Source organism: Lissotriton helveticus, chromosome 4_1 (genome assembly GCF_964261635.1).
Source record: "Lissotriton helveticus chromosome 4_1, aLisHel1.1, whole genome shotgun sequence".
Classification (NCBI taxonomy): domain Eukaryota; kingdom Metazoa; phylum Chordata; class Amphibia; order Caudata; family Salamandridae; genus Lissotriton; species Lissotriton helveticus.
The window spans coordinates 147,664,857-147,679,635 of record NC_136063.1 but is presented as its reverse complement, the minus strand read 5'-3'; the positions used below and the strand labels follow the sequence as shown (position 1 = coordinate 147,679,635).

The 14,779-nt window shown below is 44.1% G+C and overlaps 1 protein-coding gene across 1 annotated transcript in view; it reads left to right on the top strand.

The window, feature by feature from the left end:
* Positions 1 to 14,779, top strand: part of LOC144827074 (uncharacterized) — a 182,029-nt gene that overhangs the window by 92,024 nt on the left and 75,226 nt on the right. Inside the window, exons 12-13 of the mRNA XM_078685521.1 lie at positions 2,269 to 2,394; positions 7,306 to 7,434. Coding sequence (XP_078541647.1) covers positions 2,269 to 2,394; positions 7,306 to 7,434 — 255 coding nt within the window. The remainder of the gene's footprint in view (positions 1 to 2,268; positions 2,395 to 7,305; positions 7,435 to 14,779) is intronic.

The following is a 14,779-nucleotide window of genomic DNA, read 5'->3' as shown; positions in this document are numbered from 1 at the left end:
AGGGTACACCTTCCCAACACCAACATCACACACTTCAACTCCGTGAACAAGCCACTGATGCGAAACCAAGAGGCACACCAGAAGCACAAAGTAAAACACCAGCCAGAACTAGTGCAAGAGAACAGCAACCAGGGGGATGTACGTCACAGCATGAAAACATCACGCTGCAACACTATTGTGTGCAGAACATCGACTAGCAAACTGTGATATATCAGTGATCCAGATTCTGGACACAACATTTTAAATGATCTGGCTGCGATATTTTAGTAACATGATCATTCACTAAAACTCCATATTCTGGTACTAAACCTTCCAGAATGCACCTCGAGTCCCTACTCTCAGGCTGCACACTTTAGGAATGCCAAAAACGTAACATAAAATCGCAACACGCACTACATAACAGGAGAAAAAAAGTGATAAAACATGACAAGGGTGTAGCATACAATATGCGAGGACAGCACTTAAAACAGTGATATTCAGAACACGTCATGAGATTGCATGTCTTGCCACCGTCCCGGGTTTACTGTCTGGGAACGTACAGTAAGGAGGAAGAGACGCCGTACGTGAGCAAAAGGGAAGCCGTGCGCGAGCAAAGTATCCAGTCCGGGTGGGCGAGCCGAAAAGGAGACGGGGAGGGAACAAACAAGCCTCACTCCAAATCAAAAGCCAGCGTTAAACTTAAAGTGTAGCGCGCGCCAATGAGCTTCGACTCCACTTCCGAAAGAAACCAAACAACATTAGATCTCGCGGTGCAAGCAGCGCATGTGCTGTGCCGCTAGGCGAGACCTAAAAATGAACCTCCTAACCGACAATTCTGGACATTCCTGAATAGTGGAGCAACAGAATTCTTAAATGAAATAGTATCAAAATTCTTATTTGTAAAATGTGAGGCTTAGGTGCACCAATCTCTTCTTTTTTTAGTGAAATAATGTTGTTATTTTTCCAATACAAACACAGGGGTTTGCATGGAGCATTACATTTGTTACAAGCATCAGTTGACATTATCCTGCACCTGTCATCTTATCAACATAATTTAGCATCACAGTTGCAACCACACCTAACTTTTCCTTTTTTCCATTTTGGGGATAAATTAATGTGGACTTTTTCCACAAATGGGTTTTATTGTGATTAAAAATAAATCGAATTAGTTTTATTAAAAAGAAAATAATCTCCCTTATAAGCATTTGGTTAACTAAGCCATTTTCAGAAATAGAGACGCAAGCTTATTTTTCACAATAAAGGACATAGATATGAATATTCGACCGTGTACACATATAAAATGTTATCTATGATGGACATCAAGGCTTGCAGTATGTAAGTCATCTGGCACTCTCAGTCAGCATCCACACCTGGGCTTAGGGTGTATAATGACTGCACCGTTACTTAGACATGTTTAGATTCCTGCAGTGCTCTATGTCAGACCCCCCTAGTGCAAACATGGCAGATTAGATGGTTCAGGAAAATCTTCTTTCCCTTTCACTATCTGCCCCTATTACAAGCAAGGCTCGGCTTTGTGTGGGGTAGCAATGGGTGAGTCACGGGTAGTAGCTGTAGGGCAAAAAACGTTTATTGTTTGGGTATGTTGGTTCATACCAGTAGTCTAATTTCTCAACTGACTTACCCTTATTTCACACATTTCATTATTCTGTTATAAATACTTTATACATTTATTTTGTAGTGGCACCACCAACTCCCCAGAATATCAACCAAGTGCTCTAGGGAAACACATTGTCGCATTGACTCAGTTTGGGGCAGCAAACAAGCACTTTACTCCTGTGCTTTACTAGTGGTAGACACACTTGAGCTCAAATTCTTACACATCTCCAGATATTTTGTTTCAGATTGATAATGCAGACAAAAAAAATGCAAGACCAAAATCTGATGATATTGTTAAATGAATTATGGTGACATACAGTAAAAAATTGTACTGTGGTTCTAGTTTTTAAGTGATATTTCTGTGAGGGATTTCCATGAGAAATTTATTATTGAAATTATTGGAATATTCAGTCTCTCTTGAATCTTTCTTTTGAGAGCTAAATTCTTAGAAATTATCCTGCCCACTCTTTGTCGGCCTCAGTCTCTCTACTAGCTTTCTTACTACAAACCACCTTTAACCACAACTGCTGACAATGTCACTCCTCAATATTTCTTCCAACGCACTACCAAGACAGAAAGCTGTACTTTCTCTAGTCTAATATTCACTTTGTGCTAGTACCACTGGTTAAGAACGATCGTTGGTAGTAAAAGCATTGTCTTCCTTGCCTTCAGATATCACTTCCTGTGAGTTGCAGAATGGCCGGTGTGAGCAGCTGTGCACCGACAAGCTGGAAGGAGGATATGAGTGCAGCTGCCGGGAGGGATGGATCCTCAATGCCAACAAGAAGAGTTGCGATGGTAAGATGGCACGCGCCAGTGAGAAGAGGTAGACTCTGTGCTCAGAAATCAGCGGGCCATTTCCTTTGAAAAGACAGAATAGATGGAGTAGAACCAGTCAAACCATCTAATAGCTACAGGTGGATGAAATTGAAATATCCCTTGCAAAGTATTACAACAGTTGCATAGTTTTCCACTTAGACCTTAATAAATCTTTCTTGCCACTGCAAACAGGCAAGGAGGGAGTTCAAGGCTGGAATTTGTGAATGTTTATGGATGACGTGTGAGGAGTGTTTAGCTTTAGCCCTGAAAGTAACCTCAGGCATCTTTGAAATAACAAAAGGCACTGATCCCATCAATCTTGTTTAGGTCTTGCCTACCAGGACCAGACAGCACTGTCTGGTTGTGAAAAGGCCTATTGTAAGCTTGCATTGGGTTTAGAGCCCCGCCTCCCCATTCTTTACAATTGGTCGTCTTTATTGTCACTTTTTTTGCTTGGTTCTCATTCGTTAGCTTGTGGGCTTTCCTTCTTCTTATGTTTGTCCCTCCCCTGGAGCATGGCCTTACTGCTTGTGTCCTTCCTCTGCTTACTTTTCAGGCACTACTTTTCTCTTTTTGGCTAAGCACTCCATGAGAGCACATTTGTTTTCCAGCTATCTGAGAAGAAAGTCCACAACGTACTGTACAGCAAAAATGCAGCTCTAAGCCATCAGATTGTTTTCTGTACCTGCAATACGAGGGATTCATGGTGCACGCCACTTTCCCTATCAATAGATGTTGCAAAGGAGCAAATATTAAAAGTACTGTGATTATTAGCTGACCCTGCTTCACACTAGTGCTGTCCGTAAAGAAGGATACATAATGGTCGCATGAACTCAGGAACACGTACTTTAGCTAAACTTCAAAAATAACTTCTATTTGCAACATGTTTCCCCTCAAAGCTAGGAGCGAACCAACCCCCAGATTCATCATGCTCCTCTTTTGCGAGTCCTTAATAGCGATTATTAAGGAATCGCTATTAAGGACTCGCAAAACGGGATGCATGTAGAAATCGCAAAATTTATTGCGATTTCTACTGCTTCCTTATTTGCGATTCGCTAATTGCTAATCGCAAATAAGGAATGACTCCCCATTCATTCCTATGGGCCAAAGGCCCATAGGAATGAATGGGGGGTCATTCCTTATTTGCGATTTGCAATTAGCGAATCGCAAATAAGGAAGCGATTTCAAGGCTGCGAGGGTGTCCAAAGGACACCCTCTAGCACCCCTGAAATGGTAATGTACACTGGTGTTGCGCACACACATGTCAGAAGGAAATGTGTGTGTGTAACATACAACTTAGAAAAATGCACTAAAGTGCTTTTTTCTAAGTTTTCGCTATTTACCACGAAGTCAGACTTCGCGGTAAATAGCGGCCCTAGATTGCGAATTTGCAAATCTAAAATGGGTCATGAATTGCGAATTTGCAATTCTAAAATGGGTTATGAATTGCATTTAAGGAATCTCAAATTGAGATTCCTTAAATGCAATTCCTCGCAATTTAGCGATTTCTTAATTTGCGATTTTTGCATTTGGGATGATAAATCCCAAATGCAAAAAAAGCGCTCGCAAAGGGCCAGATCCGCAGAATCTGGCCCTTTGCGAGCCAATTTTCCTTTGATGAATCTGGCTGCAAGCTTCTATAGAAAGCACTGCTATGACCTGCCCTGTAAGAAAAGAAAGATGACCTGTGAGGTGTGGAAATGAGCAGGCTCTTGACTAGAAGGACAAGGAGCAGAGCCCAGCAGACTGAAGCCTGCTAGGACTGAGGAATGCCAAATGTGCTATGGGTGCCACCAACGCAAAATTCTATTCTGCAGCTGGCCTTTTTTTGTAGATAGAAGCCCCTGAGCCTTGGTACCATCGGCCAACAACCCTGAGGTGTTAGTCCAACTCCAGAACTACAACAACACTGACTAATGACTGGTCTCTCCTGTACCGTATGCAGTGACCTTGACACTGGCCACTGGAGCCCTGGAGGACCAGTCCTCTTCACTTGGATATGTCTCCTGCACTTGACTGGGGTTTCGCTTTGGGTTTTGACCTTGTATTGGAGACACAAAGACTAGTGATTTTCAGACCCACTGGCTCGACCCGCTGAGTTGAGTCTCTTTTCACCCTGGCCTGCCAAAAAATCTGGTGCAAAAGGGCTGAATTATCATAGCGGATGTTATACAGGCACACTTGTCACATTGATGAGAACTTCTAAACTCTGTTGCAATTGTTGCGGCAAACAATTTGTATACCAAGCGCTTCTGAAGAAAACTAGCCATAGCCAAGGGACCTTTCATCGTTGGATAATGGCCATTAGACCAATGTTATTTGGTACAATAGAACCTTGCCTCATAATACCTGTAATTGTTCTAGTAGGCGCATCTCAGGACAAGAATCCACCAGGACACTCTGGTGTTTGTTCTGTTCCGTATTGTAAGTGTCAACTGTCCTATATGTAACTAACAGACATAGTTTAAAGCTGTTGCTCTGACATTGCTTATTGAAGGAATCACTTGCGTCATACACAATCTGAACTGCAGAACCCAATACTGTATCCTGATTTGTCGGTTTTCCTGCTTGCCCTTTCTACAGTTGGTAAACAACTTGGCTATCCAGTTGGTGTGAAATAGTATATGAGATACTGGGACGCTGCCGATAAACAACAATCTGAATATGAGCGCTGCCCAACAACCCCTCACTGTGTCAGGACTTAACCCCTTCGGTGCTCATGACGAGCTGAGCTCATCATGACCACACCCGTTTTTATTGCTGTCCAGCACAGGAGAAGAATATCATCAGCAGCGATGTGGTTAAAGAACAGACCCCACATTATTAAATATAGGATGAAGCATAAGGTGGGCAGCTCTCCTGAAACTGATTCAGTATTGTGTCTCATTCCCACATTTCCAGCTTGCTCGTCTCAAGTCAAGGCACATGCATCTGTGAAAGATGCAATGCTAGAGGAGAAAAAGTTACACACCTGTCACTTAGGTTCTCCAGGGATGGTGTCTTTCGCAGACAGAAAGCACCAAGACAACTTTTTTCTCAGGGTACTAGTTTACTCTGTAAGTAGTTCTTATTCAATGAGTGATATGTGGTCCACCCACCTCCTTCCTGAGCATATAGAGACACACTCCAGATGGAATTTAAGTATCTCTCTTTCATTGGCTGTATGCCAAATCAAACAAGCATTGGCAAAAACCAATAGATTTCGCCTATCCAAGATCTATTGACTTTGCCAGTGCTTTTTAGACATGTTGCACAACAGCAAATGCTGCTGTGCAACCTGAGTTAAAGTAAAGAAAAGAAGTGCTATGCCATGGCCAGCGTTGATCAAGTCGTAGTGCTTTTTTCTCCTTTTTAGCTATGCTGAACCGCAGCTACCACGCTGAAAGTAAAGAAAATAATAGCAATATGACGCAGCCCGTCCTGTTGTGCAGCATGTCTAAAAAACATTGGCAAAGCCCATAGATCGCGCATAGGTTAAACATATTGGCTTTACCAGTGCTTGTTCAAAAAGGAGTGGTAATCAGCACATTTGATGCCCTAGTACTGCAGTATATACAGACCTCAAATTTTTGCTTTTTTCTAGATGGATGAGAAGGGGGAGAAAGTAGGACGTGGGAGGGGGTATGAGAAGGGCCAATGAATCTATGAGATTTTATAGTCATGTTTTTTCCCCGCATAATTAAGGATTTGTCGCATTTGCCCCATAATCCATCATCTGCTGCATAATCTGCAGTTTTAGGGCAAAACAGTGTTTCTAGCTCAAATGGATCAAATGTTACTAAAACGTTACAATATGTGTTTGCGCATATTGAAAGAAGCTTTGCAAAGTTAACTGGTCATCTTACAGTTGCTTATTTATGTATTTGCTTATTAAACTTGTACTAATGAGGTGAAATCTTTGCCCAGACAGTATTACCATGAGTAGAAATAACAAAATAATGAAGTAAATCTATTTAAAAATGTGTCGCATTACGCCACATAATTTGGCTTTTCTGACCGCATAATTTAGTCAACCCTGCCACATAATTTGGTGCTGTCCTGCCGGCTAATTCCAGTGGCCCTGGGTACGAGGGCTGGGGGCAACCAAACGACTAAGCAGGAGAGAGTGAGAACGACAGAGAAAGCATCAAGGTCGAGAAAGGGGGTGGGGACAAGCAACAAGGTCACGGGAGAAGTTCAGAGGGACTGGGGCAAGCAACAAGGACAAAGAAGTTAATGAGAGGAATAGGGAGGGGTAGAGAGGGCCTGAAAACACAAGGATTCTAATGGACTGCTATATTAAAAATAAAAAAGTACCTCCGCAAGTGCTTCACCACACTGGCTGCAGACAGGAAGCTGCAGTTGGTCCCTGCTCCACAGAAGACAGGAAGAGAAAGTGGAAGCAGAAGGAGATGACCAGTGAGAATCAAGGAAATGAGAGTGACTTCAAAGCCAGCCAATGGTAAGTAACGGTAAGTAAGAGGTGGTCTCTAAGCCCATTTAAGCTTTTTATTTTGTTTACAAGAGATTTCGCATTACCGCATGCGCTGTCTGAGGCGAAACCTAAAAATGAGTCTATATTGCTTGCTGTATTAAATGTTTGCCTTTAATACTAAAAAATAAAAAGAGGATTCACAACCTGATGATGGGAATAATTCAAGCATGTGAATGTATGAAAGACACCAATGCTGGATAATTGTTGTTACTGGTAAGTACCTTTTTTAATACAAGACTGATCTCAGGCTTGCAGCAGATAAACAAACATTGCACCATCTTCTGAGGTTCTAGGAAGAGGCTCTTTCAACAACTGGCCGCATATTATGCTTATTCTATCCTAATGCCACTAATGGATGGAGTCCCTGCACCTCTGATTCCCTCTCTTCCTCTGAACACTCTGCTTCTTCCATACAGATGTTGATGAATGTGGAGACTTCACTCGCGGAGGCTGTGAGCAGGTCTGTGAGAACCACCCCGGAGCATTCAACTGCAGCTGTTCCCCGGGCTTCGTTGTACGCACTGATGATGCAACCAAGTGCAAACGTAAGGAAGTGTCACTTTCTTTGTGATTTCTGGTGCCTGCTAACACTGTAGATGGATAGCAGTAAGAGATAACAAGCAATGGCAAAGACAATAAATTGGTTCTTGTATAGTGAAAAGTTTTATCAGACTCTTTACTATTGAACAAATAACAGGTAAAGCAAATATAGCAGCAGTCTGTGCTTCACAGAGACAGACCCTAATTCACAAATGGTACAGTACCAGCAGATTCCTTATGCACACAAACTTGACAGCATTACAGAAGCAGCAGTGCTCCCCCTTCCTTACTCATAGTATATGTACACCACATGGACAGCAGCAGTGCAAGCTTCCTTACACAAGCAAGATAGGTATAGAAAATTAAAACAATGATAACTTCATACAGAACATGTTCGTTGTGTGCAGTGGCGGTGTGCAAAACAGGTACAGCATGTCATAAGCAGCCCAAGCTTTACTAGAGGTGGGCGAGCCACTGAAACCGCGAGCCAGATGCCTGCCCCTGGCTCAGCTCAAGGTCCTCTGGGAACCTCAAGCCCAAACACTAGCTGAGCTTTCAGCGGCAGGCGATGTGGCCTGGTGGCTACAGCTAATGATCATGTACCACCAGGAGCTGGGTTCCAATCCCAGCCTAGGTTCAGCATCCTGTGAATCCCTGCAAATCTCCCTGTGCCGAAATAAAAACAAGTAGCGTAGTCTGTGGCTCTTGTGAAGGACTGTTATGTCCTTGGGTAAGATTTGCGCTGCGTAAACTTACTAAAAAATACAATGTGGATTCTGCCTATTACCCATGCTATAGTCTCTAAAAATTAAGCCAAAAGCATTAACATTTGATGCCATAAAGAGATACCAATATAGTGGCTGAATTGCACATTGTGAAACTGGAAAATCTGGGATCAATTCCTGTTTGACCAAATTGGGTGAGCCTAAGCAAACAATTAATTTAATCGAGTCTCCTTTTTGTTCATTATCACATATCAGAGCAACTTCAAAGACTTGCGTTCAGAATGTGTGCTGTTCAAAAACCTAACTTTTTTTGTTTACATTTCTTTATTGGCATTTTGTCTTAAAGCATCACAAATGGGACAGGGCACAATAATAACATCAAGTATACATTATCAACAGTGTGGAAGCAGGAACTGCAATAATATGTAGGATGACGGGGCACATGGAAAGAATAGGATACCTTCCCAGTTCTACATAATACACCCTTTACCATGGAGGAGAAGCCAATGTGTATACCAGATATAACAAAAATGAAACATTAACCATAGGAACCTTCTGGCTGGCGCTGCTATGTGCAGCCAAATAAGGCTGTGGCCTCACGAATGGAGGAGTACACTGCCAAAATGGAAACAAATATAGGCGAGTGGTCGTGCGGGGGAGGGGACACCGGGACCAATGGTATGAGTATGAGTAGCCCGACTGTAGTCCATCTCCCTGAACGTGGGGTCCCCAGTGATAGCCAGGAAGTGTGTGTGCGAACGGGACCAGAGCACCCAAAGGCTCAGTCCGGCTTTCTCCATGGCACAATCCTTCTAGCTCCACTGTCGTTGGGAGGGGGGCAGTAAGGGTTCAGACAGACAAATAATTTGAGGATATAGTTGTCCCAGAGCATAGCCACCCCTCATCCCCCTCGCACCCACAGTCATGTTTCATGGCATCCACCTCCGCCAGGGCCCACCTGTGAGTCACCTGTAGTCAGACCCTGATCGTAGGCGCATGGGTGGCTTTCCAGGCAAAGGCAATTAAGCACTTGAAAATAACCAGTGCCAGATCTACTAGTTTCATGTAGTGTTTGTTGTGTTTAGTGCATCCCATGATTCCCAAAAGACACAGGGGCCAGTTCACAGAACCTCCTGAGACAAACTCCTAAACTTAGTACTTTTGGTATTCACATAAGGCATTTAGTAGTAGTAGTATTTTGTCTTAAGTTAGTATTTTGTCTTAAGTTAGTATTTTGTCTTAAATTAGTATTTTGTCTTAAGTTAGGATTTTGTCTTAAGTTTTGGTTTTAAGACAAAATCCTAACTTAAGACAAAATACTAACTTAAGACAAAATACTAATTTAAGACAAAATCCTAACTTAAAACAAAATACTAACTTAAGACACAATCCTAACTTAAGACAAAATCCTAATTTAAGACAAAATACTAACTTGAGACAAAATACTAACTTTACTACTACTAAATGCCTTCTGTGAATACCAAAAGTAGTAAGTTTAGGATTTTGCCTCAGATTAGTTCTGTGAATCGGTCCCACAGATGGGGGCCCGGAGGCAGACCGACACCTATCACTGAGGACACCCCGACGGACCATGCACAAAACCTCGGCATCATACTAGACTCAGCGCTCACGATGAACTGCCAGATCAACACCGTATCCTCGACCTGCTTCAACACCCTCCGTATACCCAGAAAAAAGGTTCAGATGGATCCCCCAAATCCAAAAAAACTGTCAGGCAAACCCTCTTCAGCAGCAAACAGGACGACGCAACACTCTCTACGCCGGAATCAACAAGAAACTACTTTGCAAGCTCCAGACCATCCAGAATGCAGCAGCCAGATTAATCCTAGACATCCCCCGCCACCACCGCATCACCCAACACCTCTGCAATCTCCACTGGCTCCCCATTGAAAGAAGTGTAACCTTCAAGCTCCCCTCCCACACCTAAAAGGTTCTCCACAACAGCGGACCAGCATACCTTAATGACCGCCTCTCCTTTCACGCACCCAAGAGACATTTCCGATCGGCTGACCACTCTCTGGCCACCATCCCACGCATCTACAAGATCAGAACAGGAGGCAAGTCCTTCTCCTACCTCATAGCCTTGGCCTGGAACGACCACCGCCTCTGGCAAACCCCCACACTGCCCCAGTTCAGGAAAGACCTCAAGACCTGGCTCTTCGAATGACCCCAACACGCCACAGAGTTGCCCACCCCACCCCTATAGCGCCTTGAGACCCTCGCAAGCGAGTAGCCGCACTCTATAAAGCCCCTGATTGAGGACACATGTTCCATTGCCTGGGTCCAAGTGCTCATCAGTGGTAGGCATTCTCAGACTATGTGTAGGAACATGGCATCAGCGCAACCATATCTCGGACACACTGGAAACGCCATTAGGAATATGCTGTGAAGGAGGTGTGGAGTAAGGTAGGTTCGGTGTAAGTAATTGAACTGGGTGAACTTCAAGCAGGCATTACGCGATATTCACTTTCCCCGCCAAAGGCCATGGTACACTGTTTGGTGGTCATGTCGGTGCCCAGGCTCTCATCCCATTTGGGTTTGGCCCAAAGCAAAAAATCCTTACAACCTGATGCAGTGCTGCGTACAATGCCGATAACTCCTGGCGACTCGAACCATGCGTCAAGAGACACTGCAGAACCAAGTGCAGCGGCGGCTCGGTTTGCCCCAGTGCCCAAGTGTCCCCAATCGCTGTAAGTAGTGCATTGTGTGCTAGGAAAAGACTGGCTCCAAGGCCTGCATGCCCTGAAAGAATAATCGTGCACCGTCACTGTAAAGGTCGCCCAGCTGGGTAATCCCGGCCTTCCGCCAAGGAGTAGGATCATATACCCCTAGTAGCACTTTCATAGCAGCATGCTCCATAGGAGACCAGCGCTCACTCTGTGGTCGGGGCTTGTTGGGACTGTACATACCGGATCCAGACAAGTTTGGCCACATGCGTAAGCCTACCCAGCACTCTAGCCGGTCGTCCCGGCAAGAGCAGCCATTCAAGTATGCTCATGGCTCCTAGTTCCGCCCTAACCAGTCCATCCTCTGCATTTATGACCTCAGCAAGCCAGCGCATAGGCCACTAGAGTTGGGCAACTGTGAAATACAATTCCAGATCTGTGACCCCAAGCCCCCCTCAGTCATGGGGCGCTGCCGCATGAGAATAGAGACCCGCTTCCGAGCTGTCCCTTATATAAGTTCCGACTCTAGGCTCCATAAAGTCTTGAAAAAGAATCTAGCTGGTACCACTGGGAGACCTGCAAATAAATAGAAGCGCCTTGGGAAAACCAGCATCTTTGCTACCGACACCCTTCCCAAAGGCAATAGGAGGAGCCGGGTCCAAAAGCGAACAGATTGGTGAATCAAGGTCAGAGCCCTACCATGATCACCATCCAGTAAGCCCATGTCCCTGTGATGAATGTTCACACCGAGATACAGAAAGGTTTTGAAACTCCACGCGAGGCTCTCGTATACCGGCACCGCCCGGTTCTCTGTTTCAATCCGGCACAACTGGAAGATACAGTTTCTGCCCCAGTTTCCCTAGAGGCCTGCCATCTCCCTGAATAGATCAAATAAGGCTTAGAAAACTTCTATTGTTTTAATTTAATAGCCTGTAATGTTGCTGAAACCGTATTAAGAGTCTAGGCTACATATAGGGTACACATGACAAGTGACCTGCCCCTTAGTTCACTCAGTGCCATAGAGCAGGGCAGGAATGTTTCTTAGGGCTAGATGTAGGTAATTCATATTTACCGACTCTTAAATACCGAATTTTACCGATTCGGCATTTAAGAGTCGGTAAATATGAAGGGGGGAGATGTAGGTATTACAGATTCTGTAAATACCGAATCGTTAAGATTCGGTATTTACCGAATCTGTAAATACCGAATCGGTATTGCCCATTGATTCCTATGGGCCTTGAAGCCCATAGGAATCAATGGGCAATACCGATTCTGTAATTACAGAATCGGTAAATACCGATTTTAGCAAGGGTGCAGGGGGTGTCACTTTGACACCCTCTAGCACCCCAAAGACGGGCATGTGTGCCATGTGGCACACAGACATGCCCTAAGGGCATGTCTGTCTGTCACATGGCTAGGTGTGCATGCACTTATGTGCATGCACACCTGGAATCGGTATTTTACCACCCAATTGGATTGGGTGGTAATATACCGATTCTGTAAGGCCTTAGGGACTCTGAAGAGTCCCACCTACATCTGGCCGTTACCGAATCGGTAAAAATACCGATTCGGTATTTTACAGATTCGGTAAATTTACCGAATCGGTAAATTTACCGAATCTGTGAAATCTGATCCCCTACATCTCAAGATGCAAAATACCGGTCGAAAACGGTCGAATTCGGCCGTTTCCGACCGGTATTTGCCACCTACATCGGGCCCCTAGTTTCTATTTACAAACCATCACTTTCATTAAATACTTTTCAACTAATCTGATGTAGTAAGATGAAAAGCTTCAGCATTTTAAAGAAAGAATTGTATTCAAAGGCCTATGCATCGCCCACCGAGCCTTCTGGAAAATCGGCGCCACCATCAATCATTTTCTGATCACCCCCTACCAACCCAACAGACAGCTTAGATCGGCCTCCTCCTTCCTTGTCACAGTATCCAGAATCAAGAGAGCCAGATGTGGGGGCCGTTCGTTCTCCCACAACTCGGCCGAACTCTGGAACTCTCTACCCCCCCACCTGCGTTCAGAGCACAATCTTCTGCCCTTCCGGAAATAGCTAAAAACCCTGCTGTTCAACAATTCAGACTAGGTCCCCACCGCCCCTCCACACGCGTTTGTCCGCAATGCTAGGACGCCTGAGGGTAGCTATCACGCTATACAAATGTTCTTTTCATTTCATTTCATTTCAAATACACTTTCTTTAGTTTCCAAGACACCTTGTCATACTCTAATGCAATGTTTGTTGCATGATTTGTATGTTAAATTGTTTAATGGCTCGGCTCATGCATGGACTCTTAGAGCCGGAACCGACCCTGGGTATGTTTCTGGCTCGGCAATCCCTGCTAATGTTTTAGCTGCACCTGCACACACCACAAACACACAGTATCGCAAGGAAAACAGTTGTGCATGTTTCCCCGCAGGATTCCCTCACAGCAGCAGCAGCACACATCACAAAAACATGGATAGTTGTGTTGCCACCCTTAATTCACTTACAAACACCAGTAAAGCACAAGCAGCATCTTCACACTTCCTTTACCACACACAGGCATGTACTTTCTGGGTACAGTTCCCTAAGCTCCATCTAATAAATGCAGCAGTGTCCCCTCCCACATTTGTACTTTATCTCAATCCCACCTCGTTGCTGGTCTCACTGCTGCAGACTTAGGATACCGACCAAGATGTTGGTTGACTGACTAACTCTGGCTTGTGAAAGTTTTGATTAAACAGCAGAAGAATGGGGAGAACACCCATGAATGTCATGGGTTGGATTCTCAAAAATCATGTCAGTTCTGGAGGGTATAAAGCTAAAAAAAGACATAGGAAGCACAATCAATTTGGAAGTATATCCAACCCTAATTAATGGAGCAGGAAAGCGGTGGAGAGAGCAATAAGAACATGTAAAACACGAGGGCCCAAGGCATATTAAAGGTCATTTTATTAGCCAGTACGATAGCTCCGGGTTCCAAGTATAAATCAATGTAAGTTAATTTTATCCATGCATTTAAAACTTTTGCCAATCAAACGAAAGTGTGTCATTCGTGGTTCTGTTAAGGGGAATGAATACAATTAAGAGATTTAAATGTTTTATCCACCACTCAATGAACAGGACATTAACTTTGCATAAAGTTCATTGGGGTGTGCAAATGGGCCACAACTTGTGTGCTCGGTTGCCTCTTCATTTAAATCGTTAAAAAGCAACTACACATGGGTACAAGTGATTTGGGGATTAGCGTCAATGGATTTTTATAGTTCTACGAAACAACACCACTGTGCAAGCGTGCGTTATGTGAAATACAAGCTGTTGTTAGCATACCTTGTGGGATTCGTTGTGCTGCTGTGGGACACTTTCCTTGCCAAGTTATCTTCATGGGACTTCATAAACAGAGTTATCTCGCCCACGTGCGGGGTTTCAGACACTTTAACAGAAAAAAAGATGTCTCTTCTGAAAAAGAAGGCTGTCTATAGAGTCCTCCAGACAAGTGACTTCTTGGAATTTCTGTCTTACAGTCAAATGTATAACCTGAGACAGGCTCCCCAGCAGGGACATTGGACTTATCAGTAGAGCAGGTGCAGGGACACAGGGGCCCGATTGCGGGAGCGACCCACTGCACCACAACTATGAGGGTTCCTTTGGATGTTTCATTACAGCAGGAGATGTTACCTTATGTGCTTTCCCTGGACATTTCAAATGTCACTACTAAATATTGAACTTTTCCAACGTGTAATTGTCTTTCAAGGTCATTTAGGTCTATCCAAGACATATGCCACTTCCTTTGGGAATGTTGGCTGTTCTATAGAACATTTAGAACTTCTCCAGGACAATTGGGGCTTCTTTGGGAGATGTGAAGATTCATGTTATCTTTTATGATGGCAGAATCTCACTGGGGGTAGGGATTTACAGGGGTTAATGCTACCATCATCCAGAAATTAC